The sequence below is a fragment of the Brachyistius frenatus genome, unplaced genomic scaffold (assembly GCF_029030835.1).
Source record: "Brachyistius frenatus isolate BFR_SWC_R1_liver_20210118 unplaced genomic scaffold, ASM2903083v1 Contig_14, whole genome shotgun sequence".
NCBI lineage: Eukaryota > Metazoa > Chordata > Actinopteri > Embiotocidae > Brachyistius > Brachyistius frenatus.
The window spans coordinates 5,050,250-5,077,701 of record NW_027210613.1 but is presented as its reverse complement, the minus strand read 5'-3'; the positions used below and the strand labels follow the sequence as shown (position 1 = coordinate 5,077,701).

Genomic DNA, 27,452 nt, shown 5'->3' with positions numbered 1-27,452 from the left:
GTTGACGTGCAGAACATTTCTGAGCCTCAGACCTGTGTGCTGGTTCCGGATCAGTCCAGTAGGTGGCGGTGGCGCGCTTCGTGGAGTCTTACATTGTACCGAAGAAGAACTGGTGGGAAATTTGACAGTGCGCGAAAGCTTGTTGTTGTTTGACCGACACGCAAACAAACATTAATCGTGAATTTACTCGTGTTTTATTGAGATGGACCGCTACGTTTTGGTTATATTCTTTGGCCAAACCGATGACGACCCGGTGGGCGGTTTTAAATGTAAATTTTAATTCGCCTTTGAAACGGACCAGACTTACTTTGATAACGTCAGCGCTGCTAAACCAAGTTTATTTAGCCGTGAGCTACACGACTGTGTTTTAGGTAGTAAAGTTGGTCAAAATCCTTCTTCAGTAAAACAGAAAGTGATTCGTAAATATTCTACGTTTGGTAACTTTGAAGGAGAGTAGATGGTAGCTGCTCTCTGAAATATATGAATCGTGTTTTGGTGATGACGGCTCAGTTGTTACTGTTCGCAGGTTTGGAGTCATTAAAGCAGATGTATGACAGACTCGTGGACATTTCGATTCAGGAATCAGTGAGAGGGACCTCTGTGTTTCCAGGTACAGTCATTTACAGTAACTGTGGACATCTTCCGATCTGCCCTGACTTCCACACAGATGTTGTTGTTTTTCCACAGCTTTCTCACCTGTTCCCTGCTGTGTGTTTTCCCAGCTTGTTCTCTGAGTGGCAGCCCATCGGCTCAGAGGTGGTGCTTTGCTCTTCAGGCTTGCCAAGGAGCAACACAGGTGAGACATTGGGGGGGTGATCTAAGACAGCTTTGCCACAGTGTCGGTGTGTGCCGCATAGATCTGGTTACACGTGACTGTCAATGGGCCTTTTAAATCTGTGGTGCTATAAATGCTGGAGCTGGGATGATGTGTGATCCTGGTAATCCGGATTCAACACTGTGACGATACTCGGGTGCCGATTCAATTTGATTTCACGATTTATTACTCTTTTTGTTGACTTTTTTTTGTAACACTAGACCATCGCAACAAGTTCTGTCTTGTCGGGATGTTTATAATCACTCGTATCAGTCAGTCATTCTCGGTGTGATTTCGGCAGCATTGATGTTATACACTTCTTGGCTCTGTCTTAAAGCCCTGCTAACAAAAGATCTTTCATTAGAAATCCTACTTAAGAGGTCAGTAGGTTAATTCTAGGTTTCGGCAGCACACAAACTATTTAGGGAACCACCTCAGACAAATCGTTGTGTAGAGCATCAAACTAACGGTTCTATTTGTTCCCCAGTGGATCTCTTTAGCAAGTTTTGTTTTTCCGCTTTTTGGCTTTGTTTGTTTATTATCAGCTCAAATTTTGAAAATGGTTACACAGATATGGTAATAATAGTGGTCAAGAATGATATGAAATTCATATTTTTAATTGGGAAAATGTCAAATTTGCTTGGGAAAGAAGGAGACCCCCCCCCCCACCCAAACCTTCATCAGATACGTGCGCCTAAGTCTTCCACGATGTTTTGGAAAACACTGAAAGACTAAGAAACTAACCGAGTGCATTCTGCCAGCTTGAAGTTGGCTTGCTGTGATTTTCATATCCTGCTCAAATAGGAGATGAATGTGGAGAAGTGCCTAGAAAAGATGGATATTAAACATATACTATAAACTGCATGTGTTGTTTTGTTAGGGTCTTCATTATAAAATAACTCTGCAATTTTGTTTATTCATCTTTGTCTCTGAACAGTGACAAGTCAATTGTCAGCACTGTCTGCAAAGTTAAAAAAAAAAACACTGTCCTTTATAGGAATTTCGCAACATGCCATCAACATCCTGACCTGTACCCCGTCAATCATCTCTATGTCAGTAAAATGTTTAATCCATTTATGCTGACCAGCTGAGTTTATTTTAACGTTGTGGATACTGCAGATATATTCATGTTTTTGCCCTTTTTAATGCAGTCAAGCTAAGAGGGGAATGTGGCATTTATGGTGCAAATGTGTAAACATTTGACCTGTCGGACTACTAATAAAGTTAAAAGGGCTGGGATTCTTTATTTACTCATAAATTTCTGCCTCTGTTTTGTAGTTTTGCAGCTCTGACTGGGAAGAGTTGGGGACAGGTCATCAGAAAACTGACAGTGAGGAGGAGAAGCTGAGTGCTGTGGAGGAATATCAGAGTTCACTGAGCAATCAGGAGGCACAGGACCAAATGGTTGACCAGCCGACACTGACAGAGTGAGTGACTGATGATACTTTATGTACGTAGTGTCAGGAGGGATGCTTTGCTTTTTCTGTTCTGTGAATTTACCTTTATAATTCATTAATGAAACAATGTATTTGTATATTTTAGCTTAGATATAATCTTGTGTAGTAAAATAAGGAAATTTAGCTTTAGATAAAGAAAGAAAAAAATAAATAAATGGGCACCAGTATATTTTGGAAAATATTATTCAAATCATGTGTCCCAAAGATTCAATGTCCAAATGCCACATTTCATCTGATCTGCTCTGAATGTCTTCATTGAACAGGCTGTTAGAAGAGGCTGCAGAAGGACTCCATCTGCTGTCAGACAAGCTACCACCTCCAGGTGCAGTTAACTAATCCACGGCAGCACCGATGTACCTATACAGTACCACTCAGAGCATCATCTGAACTGTTGGCCACAAACTCACAGATTCAGTTTCATATCACTCAGAGCAGGACAAATTATTAGTGATGTGGGGGCTGCAGGCAAACTGCTGCAAAGTATAAAATAATGTCATAAAAAAAGGCTTGTTTAAAATAATGCTGCTGCGGTTTGCTACTCATGAGTGTTCATTTTTATACGGTACACGATGGGGTGTTTTTTTCCTCTTAAAAAACCCAAAACAACCTTTTTCAGCCAAAAAAAGTAATGATAAAACAATTATTGAATTTTGTCACATCTTTTCATGTTATTTCTTTATTTATGAAGAGAGGTATCAATAAGAATATTGATAAGGTATCAATGAAATCCAAACAATCCCCACGGCACCTTCATATGATCATTTTGTTGCCGGCGTTTGTGAAGGTGTTCACTGCGTCTTTAGTGGGACTTTCACTTTCTTAAAAAATTAAGTTGGAATGTAAAAAAAAAAAGAATATTAGCTCAGTCAAACACACAATTGTTCTGTGTTGAATGCAAATGTTTCCACACTCTACTCTCAGATGATTTTGGGTGTTCTGATTATCTTTATTGCTCGGCTTGCCAGTAACTTCCCTTTTGCAATAGCAAGCAGAACAACAGCTCTGCTAAACAATGTCTCAAAGGAAAGTTTTGCCTCAACCAAAAGCTGCAAATAACAAGGAATTAAAACTTCTCTACTGAAGCCCAACTCCTCGGCTGTATTATAAGAATCCAGTCTAATTTCAAGCAATTAAGAATCTTAAAATCTGCCTGCTGCAGCCTTGTAGAAAAGTTGCCAGCTGCACTAAACTGCATGAATATGCACTAATCGCTGCAAAGACACTTCAACTTCTTTTCAGAAAGTCTCCCCCTGAAGACACATTTCACTTTTTTAAAGAACATGTCTCAGCACAGCAGCTCCGCAGGAGTTCGGGATCAGTGACCGTCAAGCGTTGGTTGCTTTGAGAAGCTGGAGCCACTGCTAGCTCCCGAGGTCTCCTCTAAAGCTCTTGACATTTTGAAGTGGAAAAAACAATATTAAACACTTGCTAAAAAGACTGTGTTGGCATAGCAACTGGCTGAGTCCTCTTGAAATCCTCCAGAGACATGTATGAAAAAATATAAAAGAAGAAGAAAGAAACTCTAATGAAGTCCTCTTTGGTTTGTCCTGTTTCCCCCTCAGGTAAAGCCTTGTTGGAGGTGTTGGTGCTGGGCTGTGCTGAGCAGTCCCCTCCTATTAAAGACCTGCTGCCTCTGCTGGGAGCCCTGAAACACATGTCCTGCTGGCATGCGGCTAAAATCAGTGTAGTCACACAGCACACGACTGGGTGAGGACATGAAACTTGCTTGCTTGCATATAAATTTAAAGTTTATACCTCTCTTTCCTTGTTTTTACTGTAAAGCACTTTGTAATTCTGTTTTGAATGGTGCTGTGTTATTATTGTTAAAAAGACAGCAGCATTGAATGTATTTTCATGTTAAATATTTGTGAAATGCTCCCAGATTACCACTAGGGGGAGTTGGATGACTAATTATGTGCAGGTGTTAAAGAGTAATGGATAAAACTTGTGAAAAACATTTCTACAGAGGTTCTCGTAATGACAAAATATATTTTTACAACCTCTGAGCATTTTATTGCTGCTGTTTCACTCGTTTTTCAGTTTGGAGATTTGACATAAACCAGGGCTCAGGGAATAAAAGGTCATTGACTGATTGTTTTCTTCATGCAGGTGGCAGAAAGCAGCATCCTCCCTGGGCGCTGGTCTGGTGGGGCCTGCTGACCTGGACAGCTGTATCGACTACAGGGAAATATGGAGGGGAGGGCTGGTTGTCAGAGAGAAGAAGGTGAGGATCGGGCTATCAATTAAACAGGGAAATAGCGTCTGACTTTGAATAGGTGAAGAAGGGATGGGGTTTCCAAAGTTGTTTGACCACTTGACAAAACAGCTTAAAGATCTCTGAGGAAAAGTATGCAGGAAACATTCAGGATAAATGTTCTTCATGCGTAATTTATTTCTCATTATTCTTTGCGTAGAAAGATGTTTGAGGGAGGTGGATTAAAAACAACAAACTTTATTTTAACTTTCACCATCATGTACACCATGACCAGCACAGTACTAACACCTAAACTACGCAAACACAGTGGAGCTGGGCTTTATGACACAGAACTGCAGGAGGTGCAAAAGGCCCGGCTCATTAGAGAGAGGAAGAACAAGGATTGTGTGAACAGCTTGTGCGAGCCTCAGAAGAACGATGTTAGCAGTTCGTCAGTTAGTAGAACATTTAGAAAAGTGTGGATGTGGTTTAGCTTGCGAAAAAGAAGACAAAGAAAGATTTATCCTTAAGTATGCACTTGTATAAATCTGTATACACACACGCTTGCATGCAGGTAATTGTTTCAAATTGAGTACTGTGGGTGTAATTGATCATATAAAAACAGCAATGAAGGAAAAAGCTGTGTGTTCCAGAAAATAACTACTTGTTTTCTTATCAGCTCGGTGTGAGTTTGTGTGTGTGTTCTGGACTATTCCTGTAGAGCAGTGGGTCTCAGCTGCTTAGTCCTTAGTCATTAAGTCATGGTAGAATTTTTTTGAGCCACTCAAATTGACTTCACCAAAAAAAAAAAAAAATGCAAATTCAGCTAAAATCCAATGAAATAAGAAGGCAGACTTACCTACAAACAAGTTCAAACTGGTGATGCTCTTCAACTTCCAAGAATCTAAATTGAGCTGTACGAAATAAAAAGAAAGACATATTGTGAACTAAATAACAAGGCAGACTTATCTAATCCTAAATCTACCACTTGCTACTTTAAACCTGCTCCGTCAATGGAAATGTATGTCCTTTTAAAATAAAAGCACAGCAGTAGAAGTTTTCGAGACATCTGTGACCCACTCGAAACTTCCCCACGTCCCAATTTTGGGTTGCGAGCCACCAGTTGAGAACGACAGCTGTAGAGAGAATGAGAAAAAGCTCTGCTCTTTTGAGCTTATCAGCTCACTTGCCCAGAACTTTATATTATCATCAGGGTTTTCTGTGGCCTGCAGCACACAGCTAGCTGGGCTCAGAGAAAACAGTTTCCTGAAGAACCCTCTGTACTCGGGCTAATCGTGGTTCCGAGACTTGATTCATGCCTCAGTGTTTGTTCTCATATCCTTTTCATATGAAATGACTCATGCAGTGCACATAAGGCCGCGGGGTAAATTTTCACAAATTTCCTTTTAATTTGGGTGAATTGTTTTGACTCACTGTTGGATAGTTCTTTCCTTGCTGCTGAATGAGTCTGGAGGAACCACAGGAGGTCATTTAAGGTTCATGGAAAATTGCTCTGTCTTGCTGGCATTGTCCTGGCAGAGCAGACCCAGGCTGCTCCCGGCCACTGTATACAGTGAGTTCAGTCCATTTACCATTTATTCTCCCTCATTGTCTTAAAAGAATGAACGGAGGTGTCTCGGATATATTGTGAGCCTATGGCCAAAAATATGTAGACACCTGTGTCCACAGACAATTATGGGGAAACTCAGTGCTATAGCTTACAATGATACCGTAGTCAGCAGTGTTCTTCCTACTTCGTGCAGCAGTTTGTGTTTCAACACTGCCCCTGTGCACAAAACCAGGTCCATAAAGAAATGGTCTTCCTTGTCGACGTGGACGAAATTGATTGGCTTGCTAACTTAACCCTGTTCAAAACATTTGGCATGAACTCAGGAATGCTCTTGTGACTGAAAGAGAACAAATCCCTGCAACCAGGTTCCAAGATCTTGTAGAAAACTTTCCCAAAAGAGTGGAAGCTGTTATAGCCGCAGATTATTGCTCATTATTTTGGAATGAAAGCTTTCGATCACTGTAATGACTGTAATGTTTGAGTGTCCGCATACTTCTGGTCATGCACTTTCAAAAACAAAAAAGACAAACTTGATTTGCAATTTTACTGAAGTAACTGTGTTTTGGTGGGATTGCGACTAGGCTGAGGTAAAATGATAGCATTTTTTTGTTGCTACTCTGGAGAGCACTTCATGCCCACTTGCTCTTATTTCTCATTACGGAAAAACTCTGGCAGGTGCAGTCGTGTTTCGTCTCTGGACAGAATTGGCCAATTGTGTGCAATTCTTTCATGTCTCTCTGGAGATAATCAGCAATCTGTTTCACTGGAGTTTACTTGCGTGTCTCATGCTGTTTTTTGTTTTTTGTTATTATTTTGTTTTTTTTAACGTGGCCAAAACTTTCGGTTGCCATTTTAAACATTGATCAGCTTGTATTTCAAAATTTACAGCAGAGGTATCTTGAAACGACTCAAGAGTTACAGCTTTATGTTTGATGTGTTTTGTAATGAATTTGAAAGTATTCATTTTACTTATTTATGTTTTTTTTTTTTGCCTTTATTCAACTGTCAACAGCGAGGGAGATGGGGAACACGAACGTAAACTGGAGGCCGACTAATATATCTTCCAGGTTAATGTAGTGGCTGATATTTGTTTGTCATAGATACTGTCTGTTAGATTAAACATAGCAACAAATTACAGTGCAGAAAAGTCGAGGGTCTGTTTGAGGCAACGTAGAAACGGTGTCGCTGTTAAATAGTTTGTCCACCAGAGAGCATCGACGAGTTTATTTTGTTTAACTGTGAAACATCCCACTCAGTACCAGACCAAAATGAACTGTGAGAAGTACACAATATGTATAAGGGTCCGGCCACATTCCTTTAGTGCCTTCAATCAATCTGCATTGACCACCATATACTGCATGTTGTGCACCGAAGCTCACCACATCGCACGTAATAAGCCTGCCGGTTGCTGATTGGTCCGTCCTTCAGAGTGGCTGAGCAAACCTTAATGTGAACAGGGTTTCCAGACCATAATCACACCAATCACTTAAGTTGTAAGCAATAGTCAGCCAGAGCCAATGTGGCATCTTGACCACAATTGAAACTAATTTAAGTAATTGTTATAAAAAAAACATTTTGGTTTGCACATGTACAGTATCATTTATCAGACTTTCTAATGTATCAGCCACACAATTTGAATATCATTCACCGAACTGTTGATTTCATATCCCACTCGAATGGCTGCGCTCCTCCACACTTGGACAAATTTCCTCCGGTCCTCTCTGCTCTGTCTGTTTTGCGCCGAGTATGCTGAGGCAAGCGTGCGGCTTCTCCTTCACCACGCTGACCTTTTCTGAGTAGCTGCCGTCAGAAGTGAGCGGACTCCTGCAGTCAGTCTGTAAAAGCTGCACAGTTGGAGGGAGTTGGAACAAAAGAGAACTCCCAGAGGAATAAAAGCTTGTCTGAGGACAAGCAGCAGCACTTTATTGTCGTGTAATGCAACTAGCGTGTGTGTGTGCGTGTGTGTGTGTGTGTGTGTGTGTGTGTGTGTGTGTGTGTGTGTGTGTGTGTGTGTGTGTGTGTTTGTTTGCGTATGCGTACCTGTAACTGACGAGCAGAACGTGGGTGTTTGAGTTAATATGAGAACAGGCACTCGATCGCTGCATGATGTACTCTAATGTCAGTAGCAGTCTGGATGAGCCCAAACAGTTACTTTCTAACTACAGTTGTACTTAAAGAGAAAGTGTGTTTGTGTGTAATTGATCGTGTTTTCTCCTCTGTGTGTGTTTGCTTCAGTACGTGTCAGAGCTCCGCTTTGATGGCTTTTCTCTGCGCTCTCCGTTGCATCAGACATCAGAGTCGAGTCTCTTACAAGCTCCCGCCGTCACTACGGACCACAAACTGCAGTCTGAGGTGAGTAATGAGTCAAAACCTGAATCACTGTACCTGTTGTTTAATTTTACCTCAGACGACCTCAAAGTTAACTAAAGTGAGAATGTGGTGATCTTCTCGTCTGTGATATCCAGACTGAATCGATATTTTGTTTTCATTTTTTGTACTTTCAAAATTAAAATTATCTCAAAGATTTGTACTCCAACATGCTCCACAGTAGCAGACAGCCTTCTGCCAGTGCTGTCGTAGCTGCACTTGATTCAAACGTTGTCTGTGAGGACATCTTGTATTGAGGAATGTAATGTGTTTGAAGGTTGTTCAGTTCTTGCAGCTCGATAAAGGACCATGATGAAGTTCTGTGTGTCCGTATTTATGCAGATATCGGCGAAAGGGATGATTAGATAATGAGGGAATTTTTATTTAGGGCAGAACTGCTCCTTTAATCCCACTTACCCCATCTTAGCTCCTGGCTGTACAGCTGAATGAGCTCCACTCAGTCCCATCTCCTAATGATTTCTGGTGGCTAGAGGGAGATGAGTTCACTAAGGTCACTTCCTGGTTGCCCTTTAATCACACTATGGAACCTGTGACAGAAGGACCATCAGTCAGATAAAAAAAAAATACTTTATGTGCCACATGAGTGCCGACTTCTCGTGCATCTTGTATTTAGTGTTAATTAGCAAGTGTTATCATGCTTTTACTTATCATTATTTTTTTAAATTGCTCTGTGTTCACCCACTGTTCATTTTGTGTTTTGGTGGTTGCTGCGAGTAGTTTGAGGATGTGCATTTGCAGAGAGAGTGTACTCTGTGAGACAATATCTTAGATAACAGTTAGTATATTACATACCATAATGTAGTTTAGTAATGCATTTTCTTTTGAAGATTATTATGCACAACAATAAAACCACACAGGAACTGCCCTCAAGAATTTATGGCCTGATGTAGGCTATACATACATACATACATACACACACACACACAGGCAGCCTTTATTAGCATTAATTGGATGAGCAGTAAAGGCAGTTAAAGGATGTCTGATGGACACGTAAAAAAAGAAATGAAAAGACGCAGGACGAGTGATACACTGTGGCTGTTGTAATTGTATTGTATAATATGTGTGTTTCTTACTGCTGTGTGGGTTTGTGTTTGGCCAGAGAATGTGTGTGTGTGTGTGTGTGTGTGTGTGTGTGTGTGTGTGTGTGTGTGTGTGTGTGTGTGTGTGTGTGTGTGTGTGTGTGTGTGTGTGTGTGTGTGTGTGTGTGTGTGTGTGTGTGTGAGACCTAATCTGATCCCGGTACACAGAAGCAGATGGTGATGATTGTTTTGGCACACAATTAAAATAACAAACTCTGAGGACAACAAAACTATCACATCTCCACACTGCTTGGATAAATGACTGTATAATGACTTGCACTCCGACACACACACAATAATACGCAATTTACTATGCTCAGACAAAAACTATTAGGCCTCCTGACTGTCAGGAGTAACTGACATGATAATTGCTAACACACACACACACAGACAGGCACACAGACAGACAGACATGCTCATCAAACCTGAAGGGAAATATACACGTCACTTGTAAAAGTTGTAGCCGACAAACACGTGTCTTACTTTATGGTATCTGACCTTCACTGTGCAAAATGAAGCCTCCTGTTATGAGAATGAACTTTTTATTTTCTTTAACTTAATAGCAGGGTTTTACACAAACAAGGAAAAGCGTACTTTATATCGTATCTGATTATTCTGTAAAATGCCAATTTGCTTTAATGTTTTTTTTTTTTTTTATGTCTGTCCCATTTTGCAGTATTGAATCTCATTGTTGGGGCACAATATTTGAAACTCAATAAAAATATTTGAAAAACAAGGAAAAGCAAACTTAATACAAAAGTTAGATAACACAACACTGAGACAGGAACATCATTGTTGTGTCGGATTTAGGGCCTGAAATAGAATATTTACATCCACTGTCTATTTATGGCACTTGGAAGTTTTTTCAATGGGCATTGGATTTTATGTAGTATATTTGCCACAGACTAAATGGCAGGTATTGTGTTGTCATTGGTTGTTTCTACCCAGAATCAACCAAATACATAGTATATATGTCTACATATACAAAGTAATTGAAACGAGTCAACAAGATGTGCAAAGGATATGGAGATGAATCCACTGGTTCGTCTCACGGAAAAATGTTCTGTTCTTCTAAATTTATTATCCAGCGAATATTGTAAATGACTAAGACAGATCCACCATACACCATATTCAAATGGTGACATTTAATCTGTGTAAGTGTACTTTGTAAAAAGTGCCTCCACTTTGTTTTTCAAGAGAGAGAAAGAGTTTCGTCTTACAGTCTGGATTTAAACAGTTTTCTGTCTTCTTAAATTCACAGCATTCAGACCTTTAGACTTTGCTCACTCCGGCGCCCTTCATGTTGCAGTGAAAGTCATGCATCAGTTGGTCACTCGTAGAAATGCCCTCAGAGTTTTTGTCAGTAACGAGCAACAGCTACATGCTGATGGCCAGTGTGTTCAAGGTTCACAATAGAAATCATGTTTTACTGTCACGTCTGGCCCGCATTGAAACACAGAAGGAGTGTTTTTAGTGATTTTTATGTATATTTGTCTCGCCAACTTGTTAAACGGGCATGGAAATCTTGCAGATTTCACCAAAAGGTGTTCTACGATGTGAATGTTATCACAGTGGAAGTCTTCTGAAAGGTTTAAGTGCAGGAAGTCAGCGACAGCACCGCATACTCGTACACAAGGGGAGCGCTGAATGTATGTTAGAAAGGACCCCCGACCTTCTCCAATTTCTCAATAGATATTCGTACAGCAGAGTGAATTTTCTCAAGCTCCAGACGGGACATTTTTACTCTCAAGGTGTTAAAAATGTGTGGGTGGGATTAGCTTCCTTCCAGCTCAACAGTACTCCTCGTCTCGCTGGAAGACTGTCAAAAGTTACATCGTTACATGTAGTTGAGTTCAAATGTGAATCTTCGTCGGCATTGTGAACGCGGGAGGTTGGATTCAGTCACAGTTTAGAGTTGCGAGAATGTTTTAAATAAATATTTGCAGGAGTTTTCTAAACTGTGGCGCAATGCATGATTTCTGTTCTGTTTGTGAAGCCAGTGTGTTGGTCAGTAGAGCTGCAACGACTAGTCTGTAAATTAATCAGTCGATCGAAAGAAAATGAACTGCCAACTCCTGCAAAAAATCGATTCATTATTTTGAGTCATTTTCTAATTGAAAAATAATAAACAATTGGATTCCAACTTCTTAAATGTGAATATTTCCCCCCCATTATAATAAACTGAACATTGTTTGGTTGTGGACTGTTGGTTGCTACATGTTAGGCTGCACTTTGAGTCTTGAGAAAACACTGGCAAACATTTTTCACTATTTTCTGACATTTTAAAAACCTGCGTGTTCACTTGTTATATTTGCATTATTACGGCACACTCTTTAACAATGAGCTAATGAGCAGCACTTAGCGTTGGACGCTGCTTTGCTATTTACAGGGGACGTACGTGAGACGCAGCAATCAGCACGAGGTCACTTTTGCAGTAATTACATCTTGGATCACCCAGAGTCACGTTTACACATGCAGAAACAGTTTTACGGCAGAATTTTACACCAATACAAAGTGAGGTTGTAAGTGATGAAGACAATTAAATATTGGAGGTGTTAATGATCTCGGGTCGCTGCTTGAGTCTTCACTGGTTTGTACAAGGGATTAACAAACGTTCCCAACTTTCTCAGGAAACTGGAATTTCGACCCTGCATCATTAAAGTCTTTGTCGACTCCAAATTCTAAACAGGTCAACTCTTAATAAAAGCTGAGACTGAAATTTCACGCTTTCTTTGTAAATTCTTGTAATTCTATGATCTAACAAATGACCTCTTTTTCTACGTGGCACATGATTTATACATTATTGATTTGGTCTAAATGAAATGAGCTCATTAGGTAAGTAGGACAACTGCACAGTTGGAATGTAGGTCTTTTTTATATGTCAATTACTCTTGATGAAATCTGATGGCTTCCTGACAAAAAACAAGATACTTTGCTTAGGTGGTCCGGCTTATTAGGAGTTAATCAATCTTAGAATGATTAACCAATTCATTGATTTGTTGGCCAGCAGAAAGTTCATCAGTATTCTTATTTCCAATTAAGTGTTTTCTCGGGGGGAAAAAAAGAAAGATTTTGTAGTTTGTCCAGTGTGGGGATTTGCTGCTTCTTTGTCATTGTTTTCTCTGTTTCACATCATTGTTATAGTTTTTGGGGGTTGTTTTTTGGACGAACCAAGACATTTGATCACCTTCCCTTTGGCCTAATCCATTAGTCAAAAAAATAAAAATATTAAAGCAATATTACACCCTGATAAAGAATGGGCTTATCTGCTCTGTCAATACTGTTAAATATTTTCACCTCTTCTTTTCCTCGTAGCTGCAGACATTTGAATGCACCAAAATTTTATTCTGGCGATGATGAAAGTCCAAACGAACAAAGCAAAGTCAGATTTTGCGTTCAGTTGCTTAACATCACCCCTGTATCGCCCCAGTATGTTGCACTTGGACAGTTCAGTTGAATCTCAGAGTTGCAGCTGATGGATCGTCTCCAAATCCCAAAGCTGCTACCTCACAAGCCACTGTGATTTTTTGGGGGGGATTTTTTTAATCTTGGAAATGCTGTTCTGTGTGATAACTCTTTTTTTACGCACCCACTCGCTCACTATGTATCTTTTTTGTAGGTCTTCCATTTCTACGCACCAGTTCTAGACTTGGTTCAGCTGGTTAATCTGTCAGACCTGCCCAGCTTTATGATGTCCAGCAGCCAGTTTGAACTGTATCCTCATTTTAAAGGGTGTGTGTGTGTGTGTGTGTGTGTGTGTGTGTGTGTGTGTGTGTGTGTGTGTGTGTGTGTGTGTGTGTGTGTGTGTGTGTGTGTGTGTGTGTCTTAAGATTTTAGCCATATAATGTCACATGCAAACTGTATGTCTGTCTTAATAAAATGTATCAAAAGTGACTATTAAATTAGATTTCACATATTAATGTTAAAAATGGCTTTTTACTTTGTTGCCTGAGGAATTTTCCTGTTTTTAAAAAACTCTTACTCCTGATGTTGTAATGTTCCTTCACAATGAACACACAGAGGCCTGTCTGGGAAATCAGTGAAAGCTAAACTTCTGTTGGACCAGCTGAGGTCACTGCGTGGAAAGGTATCGTTCCCAACACTTACTTCAGCCCTCAGTCAAATATAGATACAACATAGAAGATAATGTCCAAGTTTAATCTTGAATATGTCATTTATGTAACAGGGGGACAGTGCGAGTGTATGAATATCTACTGTGTTTCTGTCTCTAGGCTGGAGCTTTGTTCGGCCTGTCCTGTATAATCACTCCCATTGCCCAGCCTGCAGCCAGCCAACTCAGCTCCCAACGCTGGAGAGAGTCTCTAGCCAGGAGACCAAAGACCTTACTGGGTAAGACTGGAAATGTTCAAGTCCTTTTCAAAACCTCGTTAAATGGATGACCGCTAGGCAGCAACAGAAAGGAGCCATATTCTCCTCTGCTGGGAAATTAATTGGTTACTACGAGTACGCTGACATAGATAAAATAGTCTTACATTGGGAATGCAGACTTATATGTGATACTGAATTGATTTGGAAAACACAGCCTGAAATATAGGGGGGAAAAAAACGATAAAACAAGATATAACTGATTAATATGCCATACATTTTACACTTTTTTTTGTGTGTATGATATAATGAGTTGAAATGTATGAATTAAATAACCAGAAAATATGATAAGGACCATTGTGAGAGCAGTAGATATTATAGTGAAATATGAAACATTTCTCGTCTGTCGTGGATTAACCGTCATCTCTCGTCTTCCTGCCTCATCCTGTAGCGCCTGATGTCGAGGTGAAAGGTGAGAGCGCACTCTACTTCCTGTTGGTCCAAGGCTCAGACGGCGTTGGGTGTGGAGCCTGCAGGGCCAGAATGTTGCACTCATACAGTCAAATTAACGGAGCGGCTGCCATGGCAACCATCTCTGGGTTGCTGAGAGAGAAGCCTTTGTCATCATCAGGTATTTTATGAGGAAATGTTCATGTTTATGTGTATTTCTGTGTGCCGCTGTCACTGTGAAGGTTCTGCTGTCACTTTAACTTCCCTGTTGAATCGTGTTAACTTTGGCCTCACAGTCTGTTTGAGAAAGTGAAGAAGCCTCAATCAAAATGAAGATAAACCTGCCTATAGTTTTGCCTATATTTATTTACATTTTGGAAAATGAACACCTTTAGTAGTATTAGCTATTACCAGTTCATGCAATGTACCCATGGCTGTACATACAAATATTGCTTTGCTTTACTTTTAAAGAAACCTTAAAAAAGTGATGGTTGTCAGGCACTGAACGATGGTAGTAATTGTGTCGTTGGTAAAGAGTAAGTAACTGACTTTATAAAAGGGTTTTAAGCAGTCTTAATTGTCTCTGAGCTGTTGGTCACAGCTTCTGCTGTAGCTCCGACTGACCGGCGGGCTAAATCAGTTGTCCAAACTACAATAAATATCATGTAGTTGTTGCACCAGCTCTCACCTGTTTCCTTCACCTCACACAGTTTTGCCTCCTTGAACAATTCCACGTCCAACTCCTCTTGGGAAGTGCGCCTCACAATTTACTCTCATCGGATTTAAGGAGCATGCTGGTACTTTATCAATATATTTGTAGGTTTTGGAAAATCTAGCTCTAATTTGTTGTAAAGAAAAGCCCTTCAAGATCCCTGTTGTTTTAAAGCAGCTCCTCAGCTTGATTGGAGTAGAAGCCCTTCTCTTCATTGACAGAAGTTGAAGGGTTGTCATTGTTCATCATGTAAACTTGTGTTACAAAAACTCATAGTCTTCAGTGCTGTTGGCCATCCGGACTCCACAGTTTCTTTTATTAGAGCTACATGTTCCTCTTTTTCTGCCCTTCTCTTTCTTCACTGTTCCCTTCCTCTCTCACAGCACTGGATAGTTTCCTTATCTTTGACTCTAACATGTGAGAAAGGGACTGGGAATAGATATTAGTTGGATGGATTGATTGACAGACAGAAGAGAGGAGGAATCACTCAATCACAGGTTAATGATTGAGTGACGTGTGGACATTTGTGCTTATAGATGGCTGGACATCTATTGAAATGAAAGTCTTTTTTTGTTTTGTTTTGTTCCCTGGACTAAAAGCTTCTCCTCTCATAAAAGTCCTTCATTATTCTCGTGCTTTATATGATATTCAAGAGACACAGTATGATGTTTCCTCCTGAGAGTTTCTGTTCTTGTTAACATTTTATGCAACCTTCAGGATACTTCTCTTTTTACTTTAGATACTTTTAAATGCAGACCATAAAAGGTGCCCTGACTGCTTCAATGACACGACAGCGATTTCAATAAAAAAAAATAAAAAAAATAAATACACACCAGAAGGTTGTTGCACCTGAATACAACCATGACATTTTAAACACACCTTTTGTATTCTGCGCCAGTCAAAAGTTTCTGGGTGATTTCAAAGTCTCTTTTGCAAGAAAAGAGGTGACAAATTGAGTCAATCATCCATATGTTTACTGCATCGTATTAGAGCAAAAACCTGAGCTTGGTCTTCTTGTTTTGGTTTGTTCGTTTGCTGATTTGATGGTCCCCAACTCTTTGAACCAATGAAGCCTTAAAGTAAAGCATTGTATACTTGAAAGCCTCGGTCACATGTGGCATATGCAGAAAGATTACAGACATTATTTTGTGTTTAACAAAAAATATCCTCTTGACTCGACAGGTTTGTCTTCTGACACTTTAGAGGGGTCCTGACCAACCTGGGAACCACTGTATTAATCCATTGAGCAAATATAAATATTTGCAGGATCTGACTGCAAAAGTTGTAATCCTTGTTGAAAAGTTCTCGATACTCACTTTTAGTCACTATTATGGGTCAAGTTCCAAACATAAAATCCTATCGTAACTGTTATCTTTCATTCGGCCATCTCTAACTCTTCCATCCTCTTATTCAAACTCAATGCTCTGAGTTTTCATTGCAGGTTTTCTGTCAGATATTTAAGTTAACTGACTATTTTGTGTGTAAAATCAGTAGAGTGTCCCCCTGAACTGTCAGTTGCTTCTGATACCGCTTGACAAAAATCAATATGCTGCAAGAGTTTCATCAAAAAAAAAAAAAAAAAAATTCATTCACTGCCTATATCTTTTCGATCAGGAGCAGCTTCAGGCAACATCTTCCGCCTCCTGCCGTGTCTCCAAGGAGACAGCCTGCTGCAGAGAGAGAAAAAGGTGGCCCGGGTTCAGACACTGTTACTCAAAGAATACCTGAGTAAGTACGACATTTGAAGATTACGTTGTAGCTCTGAAAGGAAAAGAGAGAAGAAAAAAAAGTGAAAGGTTTACAAATCAGCATTGTGTAAACAGTAAAGCAAACTATTGTAGTCTGAGTTCATCAGCTTTTAGTGATCCTATTTTGTTTTTATCAATTGCTCGCTTGTCAATGTATGATCATATTTAGCCTTTAACACAGCACCTTCAGCTCACTTAAATATATCAATCTAAATTTTAAAGCCTCATAATTTACAGTCTCTCACAACATCTTGGCAACTACTTTATAAAATAACTTATTTATTGCCAAACATTTGCTGGTATCAGCTAATCAAGTATAAGGATTTCCCGCTTTCTGTTTTCTTATGTGTTATTTAACTGTCTTTGATATTTGGACTGTAGATAAGATGCTGTAAGACAAGCAAATTAAATAAATCAGGTCGGACTTTGGGTAATTGTGCTTTGGGCTGACGTATTGACAATGAACACAATTGTCAGCTGCACCTTGAAATTAAGTTACAATGTGATAATTAGGTGAATACTGTTTTGAAAACAAATAAAGCAAGACAGTCAGTGTGCAGAGGAGTGGAGCCAGATTAAAGGAAGCGGAGTGAAATTTGTCAGAGTTGAAGAAAAGCAATTGGCTATTCTTTGAAAAGGCCACGAGCAGAGTGTAGATTCCTGACAGACCACAGGCCTTAATGAAATTCATCTCTATTTATTCTGACTTGGCATTAAATTGGGAAACGGCATGTCCGTATAAATTTGTTAAAGTTAGAGGCACAGTTGGAATTTTTTGGGGATTATTGTGAAGTGTGTGTGTGTTTGCATAGTCATGGGTCTGTCTTTTTTATCTCAGGGACTGTAATCAGTCTTTGTCTTTGCATGTGTGTGATTAGCATGTGTGTGCCAAGGACTTCATTTATCATTCTGTTTCCATTTCACTGGATTTTTAACTCTTAACTATGAAACCACCAAAAACCAAATTAAACGGATGTTCAAAATCTAGTGTATTTTAGAAGCCAAAGCATTTTATATACCATGAATTTAAAATGGAAAATTGAATTTATTTTGTTTTTGACAAAAAGGCACTTTGACCTAGTATTTTTTTTCTGACGGTAATGAAGTTTCAATTCATGAAACGTAAAACTTTGAGGCTAAATTGTTTCTTTATTGAGAAAAACGATTAAAAAAAAAAAATTGCCACTCATCATTTCATCTGCTAAGTGGAGCTTTCGGATAAAACTAATTAAAGCAATAAATTCCTGTTTTGGATGAAAATCAATCCTCAAACTGCAACTTTATTATGTAACATTATGACCACTGATGCCAAATTTCTTCCACCAATTGTAAGTTTGCCAGTAAATCAAAATCTAAAACCTGCTTCTTTTTGTGACCAGGACAGAAAGAAGAAGCTTCAGGCTCCACCTCAATACCCATAAATGAGCTGAAGGTCATCCTGAGTCTGGCTAGGGAGCAGTATCTGAAGACGGTGGACGCCACTTTGCCCTTTGCTGCCACCTGTCTGACAGACGATCACTCAACCAAAAACTCAGGTATGGGACGAAAACAAGACAACGCTGCAGTAGATGCAAACAAAGTGGCCGGTTGACTAAAAAGCAGATTCGCCTCTATTATCACGCAAATTTTAATCCTCAGTTTTGTCCTGCTTTACTTTGACTTCATTTATTGTGAACAAGCAAAATATCACAATACCCTGATGACATCAAGAAAACCAATGTTGTTTACCCATTTTCCAAAATATTTTGACTTTTTCCACAGCAGCACATCAGTATGCACTAAACGTGCCTTCGTGGGACGACCGTCTTTGGGGAACAATACCAGCTAATAATTAGTAAATAAATTGTTAGCAATAAACCAAATGCCAGCTTGCAGCTATGTGCTACAGTGAGGGCAACGCTGGTTCTGAAAATATAGCTGTGGGGAAATTGTGTTAGGAATGTCTGCACAACGCTGTCCATCATTATGTTTATTGCATAATTATCTATGCTTGTAGATCGAAGCATCGGCTCACCGTGTGTAACAATATTAGCATAAACGGCAATGGATCGACACCATTACCAGAAAAACGGTCGAGTTGCTGGAAACAGCCCACATCGTGGCCTTCCAGTACATTAATGTGTATCCTGTTTTGAATTTCATATTTTGTATTTTGTGCCACTTCCATGCATTCATCTGTCCCAGACCTCCCACAAAGGATGTAGTTGAATTATATAAGTTGTGAACCAGCCAGCGTCGAAGCAGCAGCGATAATATGGTGAACACATGTATAGGTGCACAGTGCAAATCGGGTTATTGTTGCCCATAATCCTTTCCCACCCTCTGCTCTGGAGACGGGAATGTCTTTTACCGCCATCCACCCGATATGTCTTTTTCATTTGTGCGTCTGCATCGCCTAAAGGTGGGAATGACTTTGTGTGGGCTGTCAAACCGCTGGCGGAGAGCTTCAGTCTCCCAGCACGCTTTCATCCTCGGGCCCTCGTCTCGCCAGCGAACCTGCTGGATCCTGATTTATCACATTTCTGTCCTCCTTGAGATAACATACGATCTCCTTTCCAAACACAAGAAAAGTGCAGCGTTGCTGATATTTTGGGATTCGGAGAATTCGTACTGTTCGGGGTCCCGCCTGCCAAGAGTTCAGTGTGTTGATCTGCACTGAGTGAAAGTTCACATGACTCTTGCAATCCATCATGCAGTATATAGCGATTATATTACACAGCGTGCAGAGAAAGGGCACTGCAGGTTATTTTATTCTTTGTTGGGACATGAGGTAGTTTCTCCATGTTTTACACATCTTTTTTTTTTCCCGGTAACAACAAATGATGGATGACTCCCAATTGTTCTCTCATGTCATCAACTACTCTGTTTCTAGGCTGAGCAGAGACGAGCATTATAGCATCATCTGAGGCACAGCTGTCATTTGGATTTTTAGGCATGTCCATATCTAACAGCTGAAGCCTTTTATATGCAGCTGCACCTCTTTCTTTACAAATGAAGGCTCATTTACTAGTAAGCTGGTCTGGAGGGACAGTATTCTCGTGTTTCTATTGGTTATTGCCATTTAAAGGAAATCAAAAAAATGAAGGGTTTTGATGGAGGAAGAGGTTAAAAGTGAGTTTTTCAACTGTTGGTCATATTTTCAATCACTGCAACATCTGATTCTGTCTTGTTGTTTTCATTTCAGGTTTTCAGACCGTTTCCCAACAGCCGTCTGACTGGCCCGAGAGAAGCGTCCTTCACAACATAGAGAACCTCCAGAGGAAACAACAGAAAAAAAAGTAGATGGGATTGTCTTTTTTTTTTTTTGGTGCTAATTTTGTCCTGAGTACTTTTCATTCTTAAAATATCTGATCTTCATTTGTGTGGTTTTTTGTGTGTGTGTGTGTCTTAGATTTGGTCTGTTAGGTCCAGGCTTTACTGACAGTCTGCTGGGTCCTAAAGACAGTCACAGGGGCTCGTCTGCTTTACTGGACGCCAAAGAACTTCTAAAACACTTCACATCTGATGGTCTGCCTACCGGGGAGCTACAACCACTGGCTGTCAATAGAGGGTAAGTTCAGTCATCAGATTTCTGATGGCACCTCCCTGACTGCATGAACTGTATTTAGCACTAGTTTATGGATTTTAAATCCATAAACATCAACCCACTAAACGCCTTTACTCAGGCAGACAGAACATTTTCCGATTTACAAACGAACACACGCGTATAGCATCCAAGGTAAACAGTATGTGTGCGGTTATGAGTGTGTTTCTACGATGGATCTGAATTAGATCCATAATTAGGATTTGATTATGACCATTAGCTGTCTAAAGTGAGCTTACAACCTTGAGAGGAAGATTATTGAGCTGGGTTACAAGAATAGAGCAGAGCAGTGATCAGTGAGCGTGAAAAAATCGTGTGTTCAATTAGGTAAATCATGTTCATGTGGTTTAATGAAGATAATATTAAATTGAGAAGCGAGACAAACAGTAATTTCACCCTCCCATCTCTCTGTCTCTCTCTCTCCCATCTCCACTCGTCTTCCCACATTTTCCTTTCTGTTCAGTAATAATGTGTTTCAGTTGTCATCAGACCTCTCCCCCGGGAGAGTCACCAAGATGTCGTTTGACAAGGCCTCAGCCTCACATTACCATGGCATAGAGTAAGTTTCTACAAAGTATACATCGACTGTTCCACTACAGTATTTAGTATTATACTGGACGGGCACATATAAAATATTAATCATGATCAGCAGCAGCTTAGACTCTTAACTAGAAGGCACATCAGTCTGTAGTTCATGCTTCTTTATTTATCAGTCCCTCCAGGAAAATCGCCATCTTGTGATCAGAATAATTCATTCTAGTTCAACCGATCACTGAAGTATTTACAGGAGCTTTCAGTTATAGTAAATTCCTGTGTTTTCTCTGACATAAAGATACTCAATTGAAACTCTGCTGAAGGTGTTACAGCAATAAGTAAACCTTTCCAAACAAAAATAACTCCTCATTTTAAGTCAGCGAGGCTCTTTAACCTCTCATCATCAAACAAACCACATGCAGATTCGTTGAAAAAAAAAAAAAACAGGACGCGATGGGATTTATGGAGAATGTGTTTTTAATTGAGAATTAGACGACCAATCATCAAACTTCCTTGAGTCAGTCTAATTATACAGTACGTGTTTTATTACATGAGTTTTATGCCTATACCTTATGCCTTTCAATGGTAAGAGACCGCAAATATTTTGTAACTTTGAGCGCAGGGTTATCTAAGTTCAGAAAATAAACATTGACGAGAACTAAAATATCTCCAGCTATTTCTGTTATGTACAGCACTAATTATCATAGGAAGTAATTAGATAATGAGTCTTTCTTCATGAGGTTGTAGATTTGGCTATTTTTGTCTTTTCCAGCAATTTTACTGGAAAAAAAACAAAAACAACTAAATATCACATGGAACTCTGGAAACGGCATCACAATTTTTGAGAAAAGCAGCTCCAAAATCAACCATTTTTTAAATTGCAACTGTCACCAAAAATCTCAGTGAAATCCTGGAGGCACTGATGTATCATTACACTTCTTCATGTATTTGTTCATGTAGGTTCTGCCTGGATAAGCAGCAATCCCTAGAACGGGACCAGGCCTTTGTTCGGCTCCAGTCCCGTCTGATACGTTACGAGACCCAAACCACCTGCTCCAAGGAGCCCTGTGCTCTGCCCTTTGCCCTCAGCCCCGTCCCTTCGCCAGCTGTGATGTCAGAACCAGGAAGTGTGCCTGATGGAGAGACTCTGCAGAACAATGATGTCGCACGGCTCAAACGCAGGTCCTGGGAAACGGACATCGTTGGAGGATATCCTCGCAAGAGGTGTGAGGACGGTTGTTCCTCCTGTTTAGGGCGTGAATTAATAAATCGATGGACGGATTGAGTGAATTTGGAGATGAAATGTCTGTTTATTTGAATGATCCAGGCTGGTGAAGTCAGAGAGCAGTGACTCGCTCTGTTCTCAGAGCAGTGGAAGCAGCGGGACACACCCTGTCATCAGGTCGCTACGACAACAGCCAAGCAGATCCCTGTCCGCCTCCTCCTCCATGAGCACTCCCTCCTCTTCAACCGCAAAACGGAAATCGGGTAAAACGAAACGGGTGACCCTTAGGTCTGCGGCATCATCTTTTAAAAGAGGGTGTGCTCGATAACAGCGCACTATTATAATTTTTTCTGACCTGACCTCTGCTTTGGTCATTATATTTTGGCAGCGCTCTGCTGAGAGTCACAAAGCTAACAGATGCAACAAAACAAATAGCATAGTCGGGTAGTTGTCAATCAGGCCGTCTGTACGATCAGTCTGGCTACAGTGACTCTTTTCAGTCTGTTTTTTAATTACTATTTGTTCACCAGAGTTCACTTAATAAAAGATTAGCGTAACTTTTATCTTGTGTTTTTTTTGTTGTTGTTTTTTTATATATATTTCCATAATTCTGTTTTGAATGTAGGACTTGTACTGCTGTTGGTGTGATACCTTATTGTTCATTTTTGTCACATCACTCCCCAGGTTTGGTGACTCTCCCCTGTGCTGACAGACCTACACAACAGCAGAAGACGCATCAGGGACCCACAGAGGACAAACCTGGCAAAGAGTCACGCTCCCAGAAACACAACAGGGTGAGTGCATGGAGGAATCTTATTTTGAAAGAGATGTCCTGCCTTCCCTTTATGCAATTATACTGATTATTTTCTTTCTCTCTTTTTTTTTTTTTTTTAAACACATTCATGCTTTTATGATGAAAGCAAAAAATAAGTGTAACTCCGAATGATTGTAACCATGGAAACTGGTTCTCATCAGCACCAACAACCTCACTTGTTTGTGCATTTCAAGTACGCTTCCATTCACGTACAGGATTGCAAAAGAATTGAAGAGCACTTACTGTGGACCTCTTAGATATAATGTGTTACAGGATTTTTTTTTTTTGGTTCATATCTGAACTACAGTAAAATAAATATGATAATAATTCAAGTTTTTTCCTTTGTGTTTCCTGTTATAAAACGAAAAGCACATTAAACTTGCCAATTAAAGTCACCGATCACACGTTATACAACAATAGCGAGACTTCTTTATAAACTATTCTCGCAGAGGTCATGTTTCTGTCGTAAGAAATGAATCCTTAATCAAAGATGGATTACTGTATTGATCCCTGAAGTAAAATTACATCATTGGAGTAGCAGTTCACATAGATTGCAAAACGCACAACCCATAATACAGGACTGAAGAGGTTGGTTAAAAAAAAAAAAATGCTATTCTACGAGATAAAATAAGAGAATGAAGTAGAATTTAAGATATATTTCTGCAAATTAAATGTAGAATGTGCACTGTGCATTTCTACCCAGAGGGAAGTCATTACATATTGTTATTGTGGTTGACAGGAGTGACTTCCTGCAGCAGCCCTTATTACATCAGTCCCCGGCACAGATGGGGGTAATTTGACTTTGGAAGATGATATTGGCCGTGAGGACGTAACACGTCATTTCATTTTATTCATCCAACTATTGTACTCGGCAATTTACTTAAAAATGTCTCTGTCGTTAAAGAAGATGTTTTTATTTTATTAGATTGTTTTCTTTAAAGGAAAACTGTGGTTTATCCCAACTTTTTGTTGTCTTGGTAACTCTTGCCAGTGGCCGTACATGTTACATTTGGAAAGCGACACTTTCAAGATTTCCACGCTGTGAAATAAGGTGTCATCACAATGCTCATCACACTTTCTACAAAAAACTACTACAGCTAAAGTGTTGCGAAATGCTTCAAACCATGTTTACGTCTTGTTAGAGGTCACACCGAGCCAACTATTGTAAATATGCCGCACTCTACAAAAGATCTAACATCGGAACAAATAACACGAGTGAAGTGCACGCTTTCTTTGCAAATCTCGTAAAATGCACAGTCTCTGTGGAGCATTGTTTGTTGGCCTGCTGTGCTCACTGGGTTTCCTTCTGATTGGTTGAAGTGCACCGGATTATGGCTAAAAGGAAGAGAGAAAGGATAATGAAGACAAGAGCTGGTTTTAAGGTTTTACTTATTGTTCCTTGTCCATCGGACCTATTTTTTTTTTTTTTTTTTAGCTCATTTTTTAACAACGTGCTGAAATTAGACCAGGATTATCAAAACCAAACCGAATTGAACTGAACCGAACCAAAGAAGTGGTGGCTGGAAGATCCCCACAAAAAAACAAAACAAAAAAAAAAGGCTCCAGAAAAGATAAACGCTTTATATTTTGCGTGCGATCACTGTGACCGTGTGGGCGGCATCATAATGTCGCAGCAGAACCACTTTAACAACTACACTGTTATCATGTCACCGCTGCCTGCCTGCCTCCACACACACACACACACACACACACACACACACACACACACACACACACACACACACACACACACACACGGTTTCCTCTTTCCCACGTACAGCGCACAATCCGCATCCCGACCTTGACTTGTTCTGATTTCTGATTACTGTGCAAACACGCTTATCACAGGAAAGAACAGTTGGCCCTGTTCGGAAATAATGACGGCGGTTTATTCGGGATCGGAGATTAAAAGCTGCCTTTCTGCTCCTCACGAGACTGAATGGCACCGACGATGCCTCCTCAATAATTTCTGGTTGTTTCCTCGCAAACAGTCGGCGTGACAAGATTAAAGGCGGATCTATTTCTTTCAGGAATGTGTTTTCCCTGTCGACACCACCGGTGAGATATTTGTACACGGTTGTACCTGCGAGCCCACGCTGTGAATGTAAAGGCATGTGTCGGTGCGAGGACGTCCCTCCCCCCCTCCCGCCCCCGAAAGTCAAGACATCTCTGACATCCCTTCCTTTTAAAAAGCGGAGATGCGCTAAAATTAGCTTCTCCGAACCGGGCCAGCGTCGGCTGGTCGGGGAATAAACAGAACCAGATTTAATGTTTTCGCTAATACAAAAGTGTGCGTCTGTCTTTTGTGTTCTCAGATGCTGCAGGAGGTAGTAGCTAAAACACTCAAACACCACGGGATCACTAGCGAGCACGAGTGCTTTGAGGCCTGCAGCAAAAGACTGTTTGATATCTCTAAATTCTATCTGAAGGTTTGTCTTTTTACTGCCCTCGCAGAGTTGGTGTTGTCCTCTTTATTTGACAGCTTTTCTATTTGTATAACTCTATGCATCCAGGACTTGTGTTGTGCTACAGATCCTTCTCACAAATGATCCCCATAATAGGAGCCGTTTGAAGACACCCTTTTTCTACTTTTCTATATTAATTTCTTTTGTGCCTCGTTGTAATTCCTGATCAGGTGTTTTGTTTGACTGAATAAAAATGCGGAGGGAAAACAAACTTAATGCCAAAATGTTACTTTATATAAGTCTTATCGCGCAAGCTTTTTCTCATTGGCCTGTGTTGCTATTTTTGTAAGAACTCAAATTGATAGCAAACCAGCCAGCATCTACTGACTCTGCCCACGTATAATACTCATCGTTACGGTCCAACAGTGTTGTTTGTTGTTGATTTAAAGTTTGTTTGATAATGGAAAAAAGGCTTCTGCAGGCACGGTGTATGTTTTGTATTTAAAAAAAAAAAAGGTTAATCTTAAAAAGTATCTATTGCTGTCACAACTGTAGTGAAGTAAAATATTTCCCTCCTGAAATGTAGTCATGTATAATGTAGTAGAAAATAGAAAGTTCATGCATATCACAATTGTCCTTGAGTAAATGTATTTCCACCACCGTGCGCTGGTAATGCCTAGTTTAACTTACTTTAGACTTATTCCTTATCCTCTATTTTCCTTTCAAATTAGTTCATCTGTGTTCAGTCTGTGTGATGCGACTGTACCTCACTGATCCTCCTCTTCATCTGATGTTTGATCCCAGGATCTGAAGACATCTCGGGGTCTGCATGATGAGATGAAGAAAGCAGCCAGCAGCAATGTTAAACAGGTAACGCCACCAAACACAACTGCTTTTCTGCTTGTTTTAGGTCTTCTAATTCACACCTCGCTGTCATGCGTTTCTCTTGTAGGTCATTGACTGGGTGCTGGAGAAGACCTCAAAGAAGTGAAGATGTTCTTGAAGAAGAAGAAGTGGGGGAGGGCGATTAAAAAAAAGTCTCTTTTGATATGTGTTTGAAGAGGATTTTGCCTCCAAAAAGGGCAGATTCTGTCAGATTTTAACACATTCAGAAGGGTGTTTGATTTTTTTTTCTTTTTAAGCCTCTCCGCTTGGTTTTAAGTTGTTACTTTAAGCCTGTTTTAATTAACTTAATCCTTTATTTAATTTTTGTTTTCATTCACTTTTCAGGAGATCATATACTGAAGTACCATTTTAAGCTTTTGTTTTGTGTGTGGATGTATGCGCTCATGCACCCCGATATCCTCCCACTGCTCCAGAGCCTTGAAACCGATGAACGTAAACACCGACAGATCGACAGCGCACACTCTGCTCCCGCTGCAGAGGTTCAGGTTGCTTTTGTCTTTTCGTTGTAGCAGTTTTTTTGTTGTGTTTTTTTTAACTCCTTTACCACTTGTTTACTTTGTTTCTAAGTACAACAATGATTTTATGGCTTTACGAATGCACATATTTTATCTTTTTGTTTTGTAATTTTCTTTTCGTAGTAATAAATGTATTTGATTCAACTTTGTGCCGAGTGCAGCTCAACTTGAGAGCAAGTTTCTGCGGGAGAGGCGGTGTGTAAGAAATATGTGTTATATTATCACAGCTGACAGCGAACAGCCCGGTCTGGACGGTAGCTGCGATTCAGACGGTGAAAACAAAACCACGAGCAGCGCAGCGCGTGTGTGCGGCGATGATTATAACTGACAATCAGATTGATCCTGTTTGTACTGGTTTGTTCTCAGCACAGATGCATCAGGAAACCGCCGCTAAGATTTTAACATCACCACGGTGAACTACAGCACTCAGAGCCAGCGTTTCACACCTGGCACCATAATTACTCCCCCCTTCCCCCTCCCAAGAGTAGGTGGTCGAAGGTTTCTGACAACAGGAGAGGTTGTTTTTTTTGCCACGTTAATGTAAAATAATCAGCTTTTTTTTTGTTTTGTTTTTTTGTTTTTTTGTGAAGTTCAACTTCACAAAAAAAAAAAAAAAATGCTCTAACAGCAGGTTTTTTTTGTTTTTTTTCTTTGTTTCTTTGGCTTGGTGTTAATTTCTATTACCTGGTTGACCAAGATGCCTAAACAGAAACAGTTTTAATACAATGCATG

General features: G+C 40.0%; 1 protein-coding gene across 1 annotated transcript; it reads left to right on the top strand.

Moving 5' to 3' along the window:
* Window positions 1-137: 137 nt before the first annotated feature.
* Window positions 138-26,864, top strand: mtbp (MDM2 binding protein). The gene is made up of 23 exons (XM_069693219.1): window positions 138-269; window positions 527-610; window positions 723-796; window positions 2,093-2,241; window positions 2,535-2,593; window positions 3,834-3,978; window positions 4,381-4,495; window positions 8,271-8,387; window positions 13,122-13,216; window positions 13,523-13,589; window positions 13,735-13,852; window positions 14,280-14,459; window positions 16,605-16,718; window positions 18,118-18,273; window positions 19,923-20,016; window positions 20,130-20,288; window positions 20,785-20,880; window positions 21,816-22,079; window positions 22,183-22,343; window positions 22,765-22,874; window positions 25,210-25,323; window positions 26,104-26,169; window positions 26,252-26,864. The coding sequence occupies exons 1-23, from the start codon at window positions 203-205 to the stop codon at window positions 26,288-26,290; spliced, it is 2,643 nt and encodes an 880-aa protein (XP_069549320.1). The 5' UTR covers window positions 138-202; the 3' UTR covers window positions 26,291-26,864.
* Window positions 26,865-27,452: the final 588 nt, after the last annotated feature.

What these genes read in the sequence shown, in the direction of transcription:
- mtbp (XM_069693219.1), top strand. Translation starts at nt 203, where the DNA reads ATGGACCGCTACGTTTTGGTTATATTCTTTGGCCAAACCGATGACGAC. An exon ending in CTTGCCAAGGAGCAACACAG is followed by an intron (nt 797 to 2,092) that starts GTGAGACATTGG and finishes TCTGTTTTGTAG; the next exon opens with TTTTGCAGCTCTGACTGGGA. An exon ending in TGAGGTCACTGCGTGGAAAG is followed by an intron (nt 13,590 to 13,734) that starts GTATCGTTCCCA and finishes TTCTGTCTCTAG; the next exon opens with GCTGGAGCTTTGTTCGGCCT.